This window comes from Scatophagus argus, chromosome 5 (assembly GCF_020382885.2).
Source record: "Scatophagus argus isolate fScaArg1 chromosome 5, fScaArg1.pri, whole genome shotgun sequence".
Lineage (NCBI taxonomy): Eukaryota > Metazoa > Chordata > Actinopteri > Scatophagidae > Scatophagus > Scatophagus argus.
Window position 1 is genome coordinate 5,391,841 of NC_058497.1, and position 15,835 is coordinate 5,407,675.

Sequence of the window (15,835 nt, forward strand, 5' to 3'; positions counted from 1 at the left end):
CGGTGAAGAGCCCATAGTGACCCCACTGTGACAGAAGCTGATGATGAATATAAATAGAGCACCCTGCCCTCAAATATGATATGGACTCGCTGGTGGAGAGTGTGTTACAAGGAGAGTGTGTGCAGCATATCATGAAAACAAATCACAAGACCAGTACAGTATCCAAAAGTCACATTTCTTTTATGAGACACTACTCGACACTACTCCCCTGCTTGGTAAGATCTGAAGTAGGGGGTGTTGAAACAGTGTGGAAACACTGAAGAAGAAATATTAACTGGTAAGGGAAAAAAGAAAAGAAGATACACTCTGCACCACAAAGCAAAAACAGTTTATGCTTCATTCCATACCTTATTTTTAGATAAGCCCCATACAAATAGGCTTACATCACTGATAAATATCTGGCAGTGGTGTTTGTCTACAATAATGGGGAACACTGCAGCAATAAAAAAAAAAGTGTATTGAAGTGTGTTTACAAAACAAAAACAAACAAAAAAACACATCAATATTTTCAATCTTTTTAAATTTTTGATAATAACAACTGGGCAGATTCTGGACAGATGATAAACAATAACAAACTTTTATCACTGTCTTTCTCCCTGCCACACTTTTAAGTATTAATGCACACCTCTGTTACGGCACAGTACTCATGTTGCTCGTGTGTGTTAAAAAGTCTCTGACTCTATTGAATTTTGTGCACTCTGTGTTTGTTTAAGATCTCTCAAACTCTGAATCTAAAACCTTTCCCTTCTGCAGTAAATAAATGAAGTATTGGTTTTATTATTGTAGGGGTAGAATGTAATTAAGTACATTTACTTGAATATTAAATAGATCTATGAGGAACTTACGTTACTTTATGTTAGTAGCTGAATTTAATGCTATACTTTGAACGTTTACCTCATTATATTTGTTAGTTTGCATATTCAGAAATTATTGTATATTCATTGAAATCATATGATTGGATTATAAAATATGATGCATATGATGCAATAAAAAAATTGCTTTTTACTTGTAGCAGAGTATTTTGTGTAGCATTGTACAGCATTGCCAGTTGAAAGATCTGGATGGTTCTTTGGCCACAGAATTCTTGTTCAGTAAATATAATCTGTGATTCCATAGATCCAACATCTCTGCTCACAGGTTGGAAGCTTTGTGCCTCTGTCAAAACATCCCACTGCATTACCATTCTTGAAAGCGTCTGCGTCCAGGCATCATAAAAGAGTGTATTTTCAAAGCCTTCCATCATTTGTGAAGCAGTGGTCCCTGTAATCTTGAAGGGCCAGTGAGCTGCATTTGTGTCCCTGCTAAATAATTTAGCCCTATATAAGAGTCTCTGTAGGACACTGCTGCTGCTGCTGCTTTAACTAACAGGTGCAGCACGAGTTCCCAAATACACTGACAGTACAAAAGAGGGTAAACACATCTACACACAAACATATGGCCAAGAATCACACAGAAAGTACTTGCACGATGTGATCCTACATACAAACAGAGACAACTACAAATACATTCAGCACACACACTCACTCTGTACAGATGCTCAGGCACAGTAACACAAAGCCTTAAAACTCAGCTGTCTTGAAAGCAGGGTGGGTTTAATAGGAAGCTATTTGGTCTCTATTGAGTTTTGTGCTTGCCTGCAGCACACCGAACAGAACTCACAGCGTGGACCCGGGAGTTTATCTCTTTGTGAATCTGAGAGGATGTCAGAATCGGCCAGCCTGCTCCCCTCTTCTCCCTGTGTTCTCCTCTGTCTACCCCTCCCTCGTGTTTTGGTTTGTTCCTGTTTTGTTCTCTCCCTCTCCTTGCCTTGTGTGTGTGTCTGTGTGTGTGTGTGTGTGTCTGTTTAAAGCTGGACGTAGTGACCTAGTTATTTTTCCCTGTGTCTTCACCTGCACACCTGCATTTCATTTACTGAAAGCAAATCCACCTCCTACCTGCATTTCAAAACACGGCTCTCACACTCCATCTCTGCCAGATTGTTCCAGCACCCTCTGTGGTATAACACTTCAGGCTGAGTATTTTTAGGATTTTTGAGGTTCTTGTTCCTAGTGATTTTTTTTTTCCTCACAAATGCTCTACTGCATGAATGGGCAAAAATTTCCTTTCCTTCCCAGAAGAGTGGAAGCTGTTACAACTGCGAAAGGGGCACCAACTCCATATTATTGTCTATGTATTTAGAATACAATCATTAAAGTGGTGTAATGGTCAATTGTCCCAATACTTTAAAAACATCTGATTTGACTCTTGTCAGTGTAGTTGTACTGTGCTAATAGTTTTAGGATTGTAGATATTGTAGACATGTCTCACTGTGGTAGCTGTATTGTGGATACTATTTATTCTACTGAAAGGAAAGGACGTTTCAGCTTTGTTATGGATGGCATTAGTGAGTCACCATTGCAACAGCCAAGTATAAACGCTATAAACGCTAATGCTTTTGTGTTTTTTTTTCATATGACTACAACAAACCAAGTGATAACTTTTAAAACTTTAAAATTTTTGCCATTTGTAGTGAGACAGATATGTAAACCTTCTAGATTATGAGAAACTCATCAGCAAGTGGATGTAATATTGACACACAGATGATTTCTCAGGAGTTCTGTGTTTGTACGTGGAAGGTCAGACCCACAAATTGTGCATGCAAGCATATCCACTGTATCTGACACGCAGACATACAGCTGAAGCAAGTGTCCACCATTCTCTTAAAAATGAAGAGTGTAAAAAAAAGTGAAACATGGTGAGGAAGAGAAGATGGATGGAGGTGCTTAAGAAAATGATGCATCATCACACTTTCACGCTGTTCCCTGTCTCTGGAGGGTATGGACGAGCGAGTGTGTGCGTCTGTCATCGGTAAATTCTTGCATGGACGTGTGGGATGATGGTTATGTGGATATTGAGTGTGCATTAGTATGTGTGCATGTGAAAATGCTGACACTATGTTCAAGTAGTTGTGTGTGTGTGTATGTGTGTGTGTGGGGGGGAGGGGGTCGTCATTACTCGTCCCAGTCATCAGTGAGAGAGCCAATTTCCATTTAAAAAAGCACTCTGCCCCTCTTTTCCTTCCTTTCCTCCCCTCTCCTCTCCACCTCGGCCTGCCTCCATCTCCATCCTCTTCAGTCAGTGCCATCTTTCTGGTTTATTGTCCTCTTTTCTGGCCATCCTTCCCTTTCCCTTTCTCCATAATGCCCGCAAAGCATTCATTTTAATACTTTCATGTATGCTCTTTGTGTGCCATACAAGAGACTTTACTCTTTTTTTCTTTCTTAAGTGGATAGAGAGCTCTTACTCTCTTACTTACTTACTTTTTTTTTGGAGCACAAAGCTTGCAACAGAAAAATGTAGAGCTAAGAAAAAGATGAAAACAAGACAAAAAGTTTGAATGACAAAATGGATGAGAATGGATTCTTTCTTCCTTCCTGAATGTTGCATGTTCAGAGTGTGATTTTATGCAAAAAGATAATAAAGGGTTTTCAAATGCTCTCGTTGAATAAAGCAAGTTTTACCTTGAAAGCAGTTTTCATCTTTACTCTTCTGGATCTCACTCACTTCCCTCATAGTGTACTTTTAAGACAAAGAAGGCAGCTGTTTTTGTTCAAATGCTTAAAACATACTGTTTCACCACCTGCTCAGCACCAAGCAGTGAACAGTCAAGGTTGGTACATTAGCTAGCAGATATAGTAGAACATTTAGCTGCTGAAGAGTCAATTATTTCCTTCAGAAATTGTTAGTGTTGGGAATTACATTCAGCAGGTGGCCAGAAACACAGCTCCAAATAAAAGCTCATGCTACTCAATTTGCCCAAATGTTTTCACATTGATTTAGGCGTGATATGATAACATTGTGTTCAGCTTATTTCTACTGACCTTATTTGAAACACATTCACAACAAAAACCTGTAGGAAATGTCTCCCAATGTCATAATCAACTAGAAACAGACATTGTCTTGTACTGTATTTATCCATCATGTAGATTAAAATAGAGAACATAATCTAAATTGTTTGTAATATGGAATTGGGACACTGAATGCAGAAGAAAGATGACGAGAAAGAGTTCAAGGAAATCTTTGTGACTGTAATTACATACATTCAATAGTGGTTCTGTCTGCCTTGATTCATTTTCACATGTTTCACATATATAAAAAGAAAATCCCACAAAATGGATTGGGTGTGTGTGGGTGTGCGTGTGTCATGTCATGCCAGTGTCATGGTTTAATTATGTGAACAGAACAGGAAGTCACAGGTCTGCTGAGTTGACAGAAGTATATTTCTATTACAACAGTCTTGAAGTTTCTAATGGGATAATTTCTAATGAAATTACACTGTTTCACATTCTGCTGGATTATGTTGGAAGCCTCCTATGAAAGACCCCAATTTCATGTCTAGTGTAACTCTAATGCTCTTGCCCTCTCTGGGGATCTGAGGATTGAGTGAAAATGACAACATAATCCTGGGTGTTTAGAGCAGAGACACGTAATCATTAAAAAAAAAAAAAAAAGAAAGAAAAAAAAAGGAAGAAAGAAAGGAAAAAGGAAAAAATACTTTCTGGCACATTTCACCTTCTCTTTTTTCAACCTTTATTTTCATGCTGCTCTGGATAGCAGCAGACTAAGCAGACTACTCGAGAACATCCAACATTCCCTATATCCTCATGGGAACGCGAGAGAATCCAAGACTAGTTGCGATACACACTGTAATCCCTGCAGCATGCTCACCACAGGGTCTGCTCCACCTCCACAGGGAGGTTTTCCAGCATGTTGCTCTTCAATCACAATCCAGGCTTATAGCCATAAGTGAGGGTCAGAACCTAACTGTAGATCAAATGGTAAACATCACAGCCATCCACTATATGTCTACAAGATTGCAGCGCCAGCCTGATGAAACCCTGATGCTTAAAGTCCCTCCCTCGGGCAAAACCTTGGCTCCAGATATATATATAAAAATATATCTTTTATCTTTTCCTTTAACTCTTCTGGCTTTTTTCTCCCCCATTCAGTCACTCCCTGCTGTTTTATCCTTCTCATATTTCCCTCTCTTACTCCCTTTCTCTCACTTTGTCTTTGTTATCGTGATCGCTCAATGTCGCCTTGACACTGAAGTGGCACTATAAAGGAAACTCCACTCTCAACAGGCAGTGGGACAAGGACTGAGGGAGTGTAACCACTCTAAAATAGGTGTGTGTGGCTGTCTTGGTGTGCACCGTGTGCTTGTGTCTATGCTAAGTCCATTTTGTGTTTGCCTATGCATTTGTTTTCTACATACGTCCATGTAAAGCATCTACGTTTTGTTGGAACGTGTGTGTGAAAGTTAGCTTTCATCGTCCCTCTCCTATAATGTATATAAACACACACACTCACACACACACACACACACATACACACACAAACACATCCATTTTCTTGTTATCCAGTCTTTGCTCTGTTCAGACACAGTAAGGTGAACCCGAGGTGTCAGGTCCCTCGATATCTTTTTACCCCAGTCACCATTAATCCATTCTTCCTGACTGCAGCCAGGGAGGAGGGTAAGGAGGGCTCATAAGAACTGATCCCTGTGACAGTGTTTGTGTTATGGAGTAATGCAATAACAGTGAAAGGTGGAGTAAGAGCAGAATCTAGTTACTGTGATTTACACTGGAGACTACTGAAATTCCTACCTCACACTAGGAATTGGATCAAGGTGGATCCAAGGAAGAAAGACGAGTGGAGAGAATAAAAGAAACATGAGCATGAGGGTGAACTGATAAACTGGATGGCAAGATGAGAGGAAAAACAAATAAAGGAGGAAAGTAAGAAATAACCCAAACAAAGGACAAAAGAATGAAAGAAATAGAGCAGAGTAAGGAAGAAAATGCAGGGCACAGACACATGCAGGCAAAAGGCAAAAAGGAAGCAATGAGAGTAATAAGGGAGAACAAGCTAATACCAGAGAGGGGATGAAAAGTGCTAAGGCAGCAGCAGCCAGACAGCCTCAGTCTGAGATTAGAGAGGAAGCAAGAAAGGAGTGTGAGGTTAGAGGAAATGGGAAAGGGAAGTGCCGAGCCATTTATTTTCCTTCTTCCTCCCTTTAATTCATCCTCTTCCCACTTTTATCAGAGATCAGGACCATTGGCTGCCACACACACACTCACACACACACACGTACGCACACTTGAATGGTATACTTGAGAGTCGAGGAGAAAATGCAGCTCCTCATCTCAAAGACAGAAAATGCCAGAGAGCCTGTGTTGATCTCAGATATTCTACCTTTGGCTCTCAACTTTCCACCAACTTTACTGCTAACACACTGTTTTCTGTCACTGAGAATATCTGGCACACACAAAATGTAACTGAATCATGTTGGATGTAGCCAGGCTTTATTGGTTTTCAAGTGTTGTTTCAAGTTTGTTTAACCTTTGAAGCAAGACAATTATCTGCTCAGAATCTTGCAAATGAAAGTTGAGATCATAACCAAAGAAAAACCCACCCTTGATCAGTTAAGGAACTCCAGGGGTTTAGCTGCTGCAGCCTTATTTAGCCTGATATAACCAAGATTTTGGATAGATTATTTAGATTTCAGTATGATGTCAGCTTGCACCGTCTGTGTTGCTGATAAGGTGTATTAACAGCAAATGTGAGGAGACCTTTATGCACAGTGTGGCTGTGAGTAACCTACTAACAAGCACACCAACAAACACACGAGTGTGCTGAAAATGTGTCTACCACAGCAAAAACTTTGTATCAGAGTTAAGATGAAGATGGAAAGAGTCAGGAGGAAAACCCAGGGAGTTCTTAGCCCTTTGGCTGTGACACAAACATACATTGTTGTTAGCCATGTACAGCTAAGCTGGACAGGAAGTCTTCACCTTAATATTTGTACAAATGGTACATTAGCTTCTTCACATGTTCCTCCTCATGTGCTCTCCCTGAACATTTCTGCTAAAATTGAACAGAGCTGACAGCTATTAATACATCCTGTGGAGTGTGACCACTAGTACTAGATGAGTGGGCCACTATTTCTTTTTTTTATTTTTCATATGTATCTGCCAGTATTTTACTGGCATTCGAACAAAGATATTCCAGTACACATGCTGGTGGTTTGATACCATAAAGACTGATGTGTTTAATATACAATATGTAGGATTTTAATCATTTCATTTCACTTTAACATAAAAATGTGTAAAATGACTACATATTTGTTATATATTTTGTTGAATAATGACATTAAATTATTCCAAATGTTTACAATAATGTTGAACCCTAAAGAAATCCATTAATTTATTCAAAGTAACAGTGAGTTTCATTTGGCTGCCGACTTCAGGACAGTGTCAGCGTGAGGAAGGAAACGAAGGTGACTAACTGACTAATTGTAAGGGGAATAAAACTTTAAAACATGACCTCATCTATGATAATTTCTGCCTGAGTCAAGTTAGATAGATTTTCATGGTGGTTGTTTATAAATCGTCCCACATTACTTATGCCTTTTGAAACTACATGCTGTGCATTTAAGAGAGCTGGATACATTGCCACCTCTCAGCTTTGCTGTCAGTGTGCCCCACTTATGATACAGCAACTGACTCGAAAACATTTTCCACTTAGACCGTGACTATAAAAGAGTTGTCTGTAAACCTGCTGACAGGACTCCAGCCATCTGCTAACAAGATTTATTATTTTAATTTGTATTTAGATTTTTTTCATCCATGAAGATTTTATATATGTCAAACTTTTGCAGAGTCTAGCTATTTTAAAAGCTAAAAGCTATTTTAAAGCAATGTAAAATATGGGCTGTGTCCCACAGGGATGCCTTTAACTAAACTGTTACTCTGACACTACCAAAACGGCTCTATGAATTTGGCTTAATTCTTTTTTGTTATTCTTTCTCCTTGACTCTGATTTCTGTGTTAATTAATGTGAATTAAGTGCTCCCCCTGTGTCGATTGGTTGTTCGGTGCCAGTTACATCCTGTAATTTGCCTGGACATTCAGCTGTTTAACTGCCTGTGTGTAAGAGTACATCACACATCCAACTCCAACTCCATGTACGACACTGCATCTTAATCCTCACTTCAAAGTTATCGAGACTGAGGTTCCTTGCTGTGCATGCAGCATTTTCAGGGGCAACCATATTTCAAACTTGCAATGAAATCTTCCTGACTCTGAGATATAATCTTCCTTTTAAAAATTCATCATGATGTCATTATTAGGGTCACTGCTGTGTATTAGGTAGTGATGGCCTAGTTTTTCCTCAGTTCAATCAAAAACATTTACCTTATAATATGTAGAATCCACTAATTAGACTCATTTTGAAGAGAAGAGAATTGCTTAGATTTAAGACCAATTTACTGCAAACATTGGTCCAACCCTTTCATTAAACACCCTCTCTGCAAACGAGTATATCTCCATATGCATTTTTAATAACCAGTCATGTCTGTTACTCTGTGTTCCAAAAGAATTAATGTTCTATTCAGTTGTCCTCCAGTTTACCTCCTGGATAATCAGTGCGGTGTATGTCAATGAATTATCCTTCATTTGAATTTTGTAGAGAAACATCCAGCAATGTTTTTGCAGTGTACAACAATTTCACAGCAACTCTAAATAAAACTATATTTTCTAATTATATTATTCAATAATTAATAAAATATACATGTTGTTATTGCACATATTAGATTTATAATCATAGAACTGTTCAATAACTCTTAATTAGGTGTCACAAAACAATGCTACTGTCAAAGGAAATTGTTCAACACTACTTCTTCACAAAGAAGTGTCGCTTTGTAAAATGCAAACATCAAAAGCATAAACACCTTGTATTGCTCTTATTATTTCCTGATAGTTTAGAAACCTGAATTGCAGTCTGGGGTTCATACTAATTGCCTTGACAGTAACTATGAGGTCAGTTTTAATTTGAGGCTCAGGGCTATACTGAGAAAATAAAGCATGAACATGATTATGCAGATTTGTTTCTTTTTGACTGCTGTGGCAATCTGTCATTCAACGCATATGCTAAGCTGTGTGTGTCACTGTAGATGGGTTTGTACATAATCTGTCTGCGTATGTGACCGCACCACCTGGCACAGACAGCATGAATAACAGAAATGATCTGACTCATATTGCACAGGTATACAGAGTATATTGATGTTTAATGAGATGTTGAGTATGCCTTTTTTCCCCCAGTCAAGTAGCACATGAGTAAGTCATCATTTCTGATTACCACAAGTGCCACAGAAATTACTTGCTGACATTTCTGATTTTTAAAACATCCCCTTGGACTTTTGTGAGGCGAAATATTATTTAATAGATTGCCTGCTTATTCATCCGTCCATTATCTATCACTGCTTATCCTTTGCAAGGTCGTGGGGAGGCTGCAGCTTATCTCAGCTGACTATGGGAGAGAGGTGGGGTACACCATGGACAAGTCGCCAGTTCGTCACAGGGCTGACATAAACCAACAAACTGTTCACATTCACACCTATCAGAAATTTGGAATCACATGTTATCCTAACATTTTGGCTAGCTGATATCAGTACAAAACTGTAGGCTATCAAAAAGCTGGTAGCGTGGCCATGGACACTTAGCAGACAGCAACACCGGACAATCCCACGCGCACGGCATAGTTTCAATAGTGTAGCTCTTTTTAGGTAAGATACTTGCTTTTTCAGTTGCCTAATAATAAAAGACAGCATTTACACTAAAGCAACTGACAACACAAAGCATTTCAGCAGTTAAGCTCTAAGCTTTCCTTCTTACTTTGTGAGGTTAGCAAGTGGTGGGAGACAGTTAACAAAACGGTCTGATGGAAATATTCTATACATAACAATGCAATATAATATACAATATACAAATACAATTATATCATGCTATTTCCTGATCCTCAGCAGTCTGTGGTGATAAGACTGCTGATGATGAAGACAAAGTGATAGCTTGCAGACTCTTGTAGTTTCGTACCTGTGGGCTGTAAGACTGACCGTTTAAAGCTTTGGGTCAAATGGTCTATTATGATGTGAGACACAAAGTATATTACATCAAATAAAACTGATAACTAACCCATCGAATGAAGAGAGGAGGCTGTACAGCAGCCTGCTTATCTTCCCTTCTGTCTACTCACTCCATTATTAGTTTTTCTTGTGTGTGCATGTGCGTGTGTGTGTGTGCATGTGGACAGCAGGAGGAAGGAGGGAGATGGGCCGTAATAGCTCAGAAAGTTTGTAATTATTTTTGGACTGGCATTAAAAAAATCTTTGAGAGTGTAGTTTCCTGTTTTCTGCCTTTTCTCCCTGTTGGCTCCCATTTTGCGACCATCCCAAAGCCAGGGTCCAGACCTGGACTGGCAGTTGGGAGCACTGAATTCTCTGTGGCCTGGTGAGTTGATTAGTCTGCAGTGTCAGGCCAGTGTCACATCCGCCTGCTTTTAACCTGATGATATGGTTTCTGTTTGTCATTACACACAATTGGTCACACACACATACACATTGACACAACACTCAGTCAGTGTCAGTGCATGGAGTGTGCATGACCCGTCATGGAAAAAGGGACAGCGCAGAGAAAGAAGGGAAAGAGAAAAGGGCTGAGAACAAGTGCAAGTTGAGGAAAGTGTTATTAAAAGCACAAAAATTGCAGATATCTTCATGATATCAAGGGACCTGGCTTATGTTTAAAAAAGAAATAAAGTATCTTACTCAGAGCTACCAGATCATGATGATAAACACCAACCAGAACTCTGAAGCGCAAAACAAACAGTCTGAAAGTACACAAAAATGATATGAATATTCATTGCCTTAATTATGGAAAGGCAAATGACTAATGCTTGAAGCTGAAGAAACCTGACTGTTTTTAACTATTTTGCCAGTTTTTTTTAATTAATTGAAAGTAAAAGATGTTACTGACATGAACAACAAAATCCTTACAGTATACATGATCTCTTGGCCCAGACTGCTGTTAGATTCTGGGCCTGAATTATTGTCCCAGTTCAGCCCAACCAGGGTGTCATTTTCATGTTTTCAAATAGTTTGGCTGCCATCAGAGTAGTGGACAAAAGGCAGCAAAATGCAGGCTGTGTCACTTTAAAAGCGCAGACTGTGAATTCAGAAGTATTAGTGACTTGAGGGTGACTTGTGAATATTTTTAATCAACAAAAGGTTGCCGTTGCACTTTGCCAGGTTTTGCCTGTTAGTATTTCTTTGTGATGCAGCTAGTCTACAGTTTGTGCTGTTGGTATTATTCGACTGTCAAGGTAATGATACTTCACTTCTGTGTTTTCAAAAATATTAGTGGGGGGATTTGACTTGAAGATTTAATTCTGCACGCATATCATTCATCATGAATCTTCAACAGAGCATTTTACATCTAATGATTCTTCATTTTCAAATAGCCCAGGTGATTATGAAAAAGAAGAGATGCAATATATCCATATTTGAAGCTAATAGAAGGGTTTAAGAGGCAGATAAGTGGAAGGATGACAAAAAAACGCAAATTTAAACGCTAAACTGAATGGGTATTATGTCAGGTATGCACACCTAGTAGACAAGTACCAGGGTCAAGGATGTTTTAGGAACTATGTGCTCACTGAAGCCTGCTGCTGAGGCTATTTTTCTTTTCTTTTTCTTTTTCTTGCCAATCTTTAGACTGAATGCATCACAAGACTCCACTGGAACAGAACCATGAGGTGCATCAATGACGCTGCTGAAAAGGCAACAAGAAGGCCGACCTGTGGACCAGACACAAGCTGGGGCAGCGAGCGGACAAAGAGCTGAAAGTTGTTGTACAGCTCTGCAAAGCCAAAAGGTAATTCAGGTAATAATTCATCGCTACAAGTGACCCCATTCACATTGTTTTTACTTTGTAATTTAATGCATTGATATAAATTATGAATTAAAGCTACTTCAACTACAAGTGCAGGGGTAATTAAGTATCAAAAATAAAAGTACTCTTTATTAAGCAGAACTGTGTAATGTTGTTTTTATAAAAGGTAGCAGGTAGTGATGTAACGTATACAGAAAATGACAAAAAGCTTTCCGCACACACTTAGGCACACCTGTTTGTGTGTGTGTGTGTGCACGCACACCAGTGAACAAGCTCTACCTGCCAGTAACAGACAAGCTAAACGAGGACATGTGATTGACCACGAGAGACACACACAGCTGAGCCCTGCTGTCCAGAGCCAGAGACCATAGCTAATTTGAACAGACAGATTACTGTTTTTTTTCCAAAAGCACATCTTTGATTTGATGTGTGTGTGTGTGTGTGTGTGTGTCTTTGACATTCCCACAGAAGCCTGCCTTTAATACACAACCACTAGCCCCATTAAATACCCCCCTGATCTGTGGCCATGGCATTTACTTCTCTCTCTCCATCCTCTCCCCCATCTCCGCTGCCAAACAGCGCTCATAGGGACGACTGCCCTTTCATCAAGGGAGGATGTCTCTGCACTTGTGTGTGTTTGTGTGTATCTCCTCACCATAATCGAGTGCTGAAAATCCTAATTTGAAAATGCACAGAGAAAAAATATTGCAAACAGGCTTCAAAGACAGGATTATCCCTGAGAGTCGAGAGAGGGAGTTAATGTCACTCTGTACGCGCAGTGTGTGTGTGTGAATGCACGTGTGCTGCGTGCAAACACTGAACTTGTACATCCTGCCACGGCGACTTAGCATCTAGCATAAGTGCATTTCAAAAGTTTGAGTGTTTCTGATGAGAGAAAATGTAGGTAACACTAAAACCCAACACAGCATGCTGCCAAATGCCACCACAGTCTAAAACTGAGAACAAAGGGTATTTTTAGCCTTTTTTCTTAAATTATTTCTTTTTTGCTGATGTTTGATTTGGTGACCTTAACTCCACTGAATCTTAAACTCAGTCTCCAGTCTGGTAGAGATGTCAGTGCACTGCAAAAAGTTCCCATCTTAAATACACAGTGTATAATTTCTGCTGCTAGAGGTCTCTCAGTCAGAACAATGAAAACAAAAGATGTGGTTTGATGATTTAGCTTCCTTTCTAAACAATCACCATCACCATGAAAACCTGACATGACTCAGAAATGTTGATTGCTGAAGTTAAGTGTTATTCATGCCACTCACTCCCCTACTCTCTCCTGGAATTTAGATTGATAGGCAACCAAATGAAATGTACTGTTACCTTGAATAAAATCATAGATCTCTCTTAGTTTGAACAATTGTTGAAAACACTTGGGATATTGCAAGTACACAACTCAACACAATATGTAGCAAAGATGTACTTAATTTTAAACTTTTTCAATGAGGTATTTTAAATCTCATAAGGGGCTTTGGTACCCATATAATGTTTGATTTCAATTCACTTATTATAACATTGTTGTTGTGTTGTTGTCCACAAATATGGGCAGCTGAATTTGTTATGATCATATTACTTATGATCAAAAATTAACAAGAACGTTGCTCAAACCTGTGTTAAACAGAGTAAGACCAGGTGCAGAGTGAAAATGACATAGACACCACTCTCTTATACTCTCATATTGCAGGTCAGTGTACCATCAAAATGATTCTGAAGCTGTTATTTTAAGATAAAACAATTGCATAATGTTGTTTTCAGATATTATTTAGGTTAGACTGTTAGACTGTTCATATCTTTCTTGTTTTAAGATTCTGAACTTGTGCTTGAAAATTTCTGACTCAGATCAGAAATTAAATTTGTCTGAAACTACAGGCATGTGCTACATCATGTTTTGAGAAAACATGGATTGGAAGATTGAATATGAACCAAAGAACCTGACAGTTTTTGCAGGGTGCAGTAGCTGCCAATGAGCTGCCGCCAGGTTTCCCCTGTGCTGCTGTTTGTTACCAACATCGCATCCTGTGGGACGATAAATAGCTGAACTCCAGAAATTCAGCACATGAATCACATGGTTAATGGTAGAACAACAGAGATTGCACATGGTTACATGTGAAGCAGCACACTGTCTCCCTTCATCACATGTCGCTGTCCTCTCTGACAAATGTAAACTGCATCTGCAGCTATCTTAACTGTTGCCTTTGTTGTTGTTGTTGTTGGAGCTTTCGCTGCACACACTTGTCTTACTGTGGGCCTTGTTACAGCTGCCACGACTGCTTTCTGATGTGCTAAGAGCCATGTTGGCTGTGTCATGGTGCGCTTAGTAAAGTGCTGTTGATCACACCAGCTAAACTTGACAGGCCAATTCCTCAAGGAGGGAAGGAAAGAGAAAGAAGAAGAAAGCAAAAAGGAAAGGAGTGAGAGAGATAAAGATACATAGAAAGGTAGGTGGAGAGAGAGCAGAATGGAGACAGATGATGTATGCAGACTACAGCAAGTACCACACATTCAGAGGAAAGCAGGAACACACGCACACTGAAGTAATGACATGCAAATAATCACATCTGTGTTTCTGTGAGCATGTCCATCATTGTACTCATGCAGCACAATACAGCCAGGCTTGCAACTCACTGTAAACTCTAGTAATCAAAAGCAAATTATCTCATCTGCAATTGTGGATGGTACAGCCAGACCTGCTTGGTATCTTTGCACACTTATTTATAAGATGAAGGCCCACCTTGCCAGCCAGGTTTGCAGACAGGCTTGACGTCAATGCGGACAGGGACGCTGTGCAGGGCTCTTTTCTGGCCGCAGTCCCAGGCCGTCACCTGGATCTCGTACTGCTGCTGGCGGTCATAGCTCAGCTTCTCCGTGTTCCGGATGTTACCTTGTGTGGACAAAAGAGTCACTAAATGTCAAATTCATCCCAGATAGCCTTTTTCAAGTAAATGCATTACAATATGACACATTTTCATGTGCTCATCGTGCAATATGATGGTCAACTGAATTTACTCTGCAACACAGTATGTATTTCAGTATTTAGTCTTCATGAGTTTTTAACCTTTCTAACATGTCCATATGGTGTTGTTTATATACTGCAGGACTATTGCTCATACCGTTATGAGCAAAATCAGCAATCAATGCCATGGCAACATTTCCACCTTGGAACTGCAATGTATCAATAACAGTCTCACATACATGGGCTCAGACAGCCAGGCTTCAAACAAAACTCAGCAAATGAATCAGTCCCATCCACTTGTTCCAGTAACAGTGAAACGAGGGGCGTCAGAGAAGAAACTATCGCCAAAATGTTGCGAGACATGTTGCTGTTTTCTTTTTGTTTTTTCACTTGCAGAGTTGAAGATACAGGTTTACAGATAAACAGATAAATACAGATAAACATTTTCCAGTGGACTGTTTTGAAATTTTTGCACAAAACAGATGAATTGTGCCACAAAGTTTAGACTGAGGCCTTACACTGGTCAATCAAGTTATCCAGTGAATTGGTCAACCTGAGAGTTTATTTTTTCTTGTGTTTCACCTATTTACCATGTCATGCAATCTGCTAACATGAGTGATAGTACAAATGACATGATGAGTCATGCTGAAAACTAGCTAAGCTGAATTAGATGGTGGCTATATTCATTACAACTTTGGAACTGTTGTTCTTTAGAATCTATTTGTATTTTGAACATTTATGACTTAATTACTCCTGTATGATCATTTGCCATTGTGTAACATACAGCAATTAGCAAAACGAAATTTTTCTTTCCTCAGTATGAAATGAGAAGGTTAGAAAGAAGTTGTTATAAAATGTACAATATTTTGGTGAAAAATGTTATTCTAAAATGTTATTCTGTTATTCTAATAATAAACACCACAAACCCAAATCTGTAGCTAAAAACCTTTTTTTACTCTGAATTACTCTGACATCACAGATTTGCAGACTTTGTGGAGCGAGCTGCGGTGTGAGATTTTGCAGCTAAGTGAGCTATAATTTATTGTGGTCATAAGGAATGTGCAACAGATATGTTCCTATAGCCGTCGCTACTCTCTACTTTCAGATT

General features: G+C 39.3%; 1 protein-coding gene across 1 annotated transcript in view; it reads right to left on the reverse strand.

The window, feature by feature from the left end:
• Positions 1-15,835, reverse strand: part of LOC124058875 (calsyntenin-2-like) — a 209,570-nt gene that overhangs the window by 54,279 nt on the left and 139,456 nt on the right. The window contains exon 5 of the mRNA XM_046388472.1: positions 14,506-14,655. Within this exon, the coding sequence (XP_046244428.1) occupies positions 14,506-14,655 (150 nt within the window). The remainder of the gene's footprint in view (positions 1-14,505; positions 14,656-15,835) is intronic.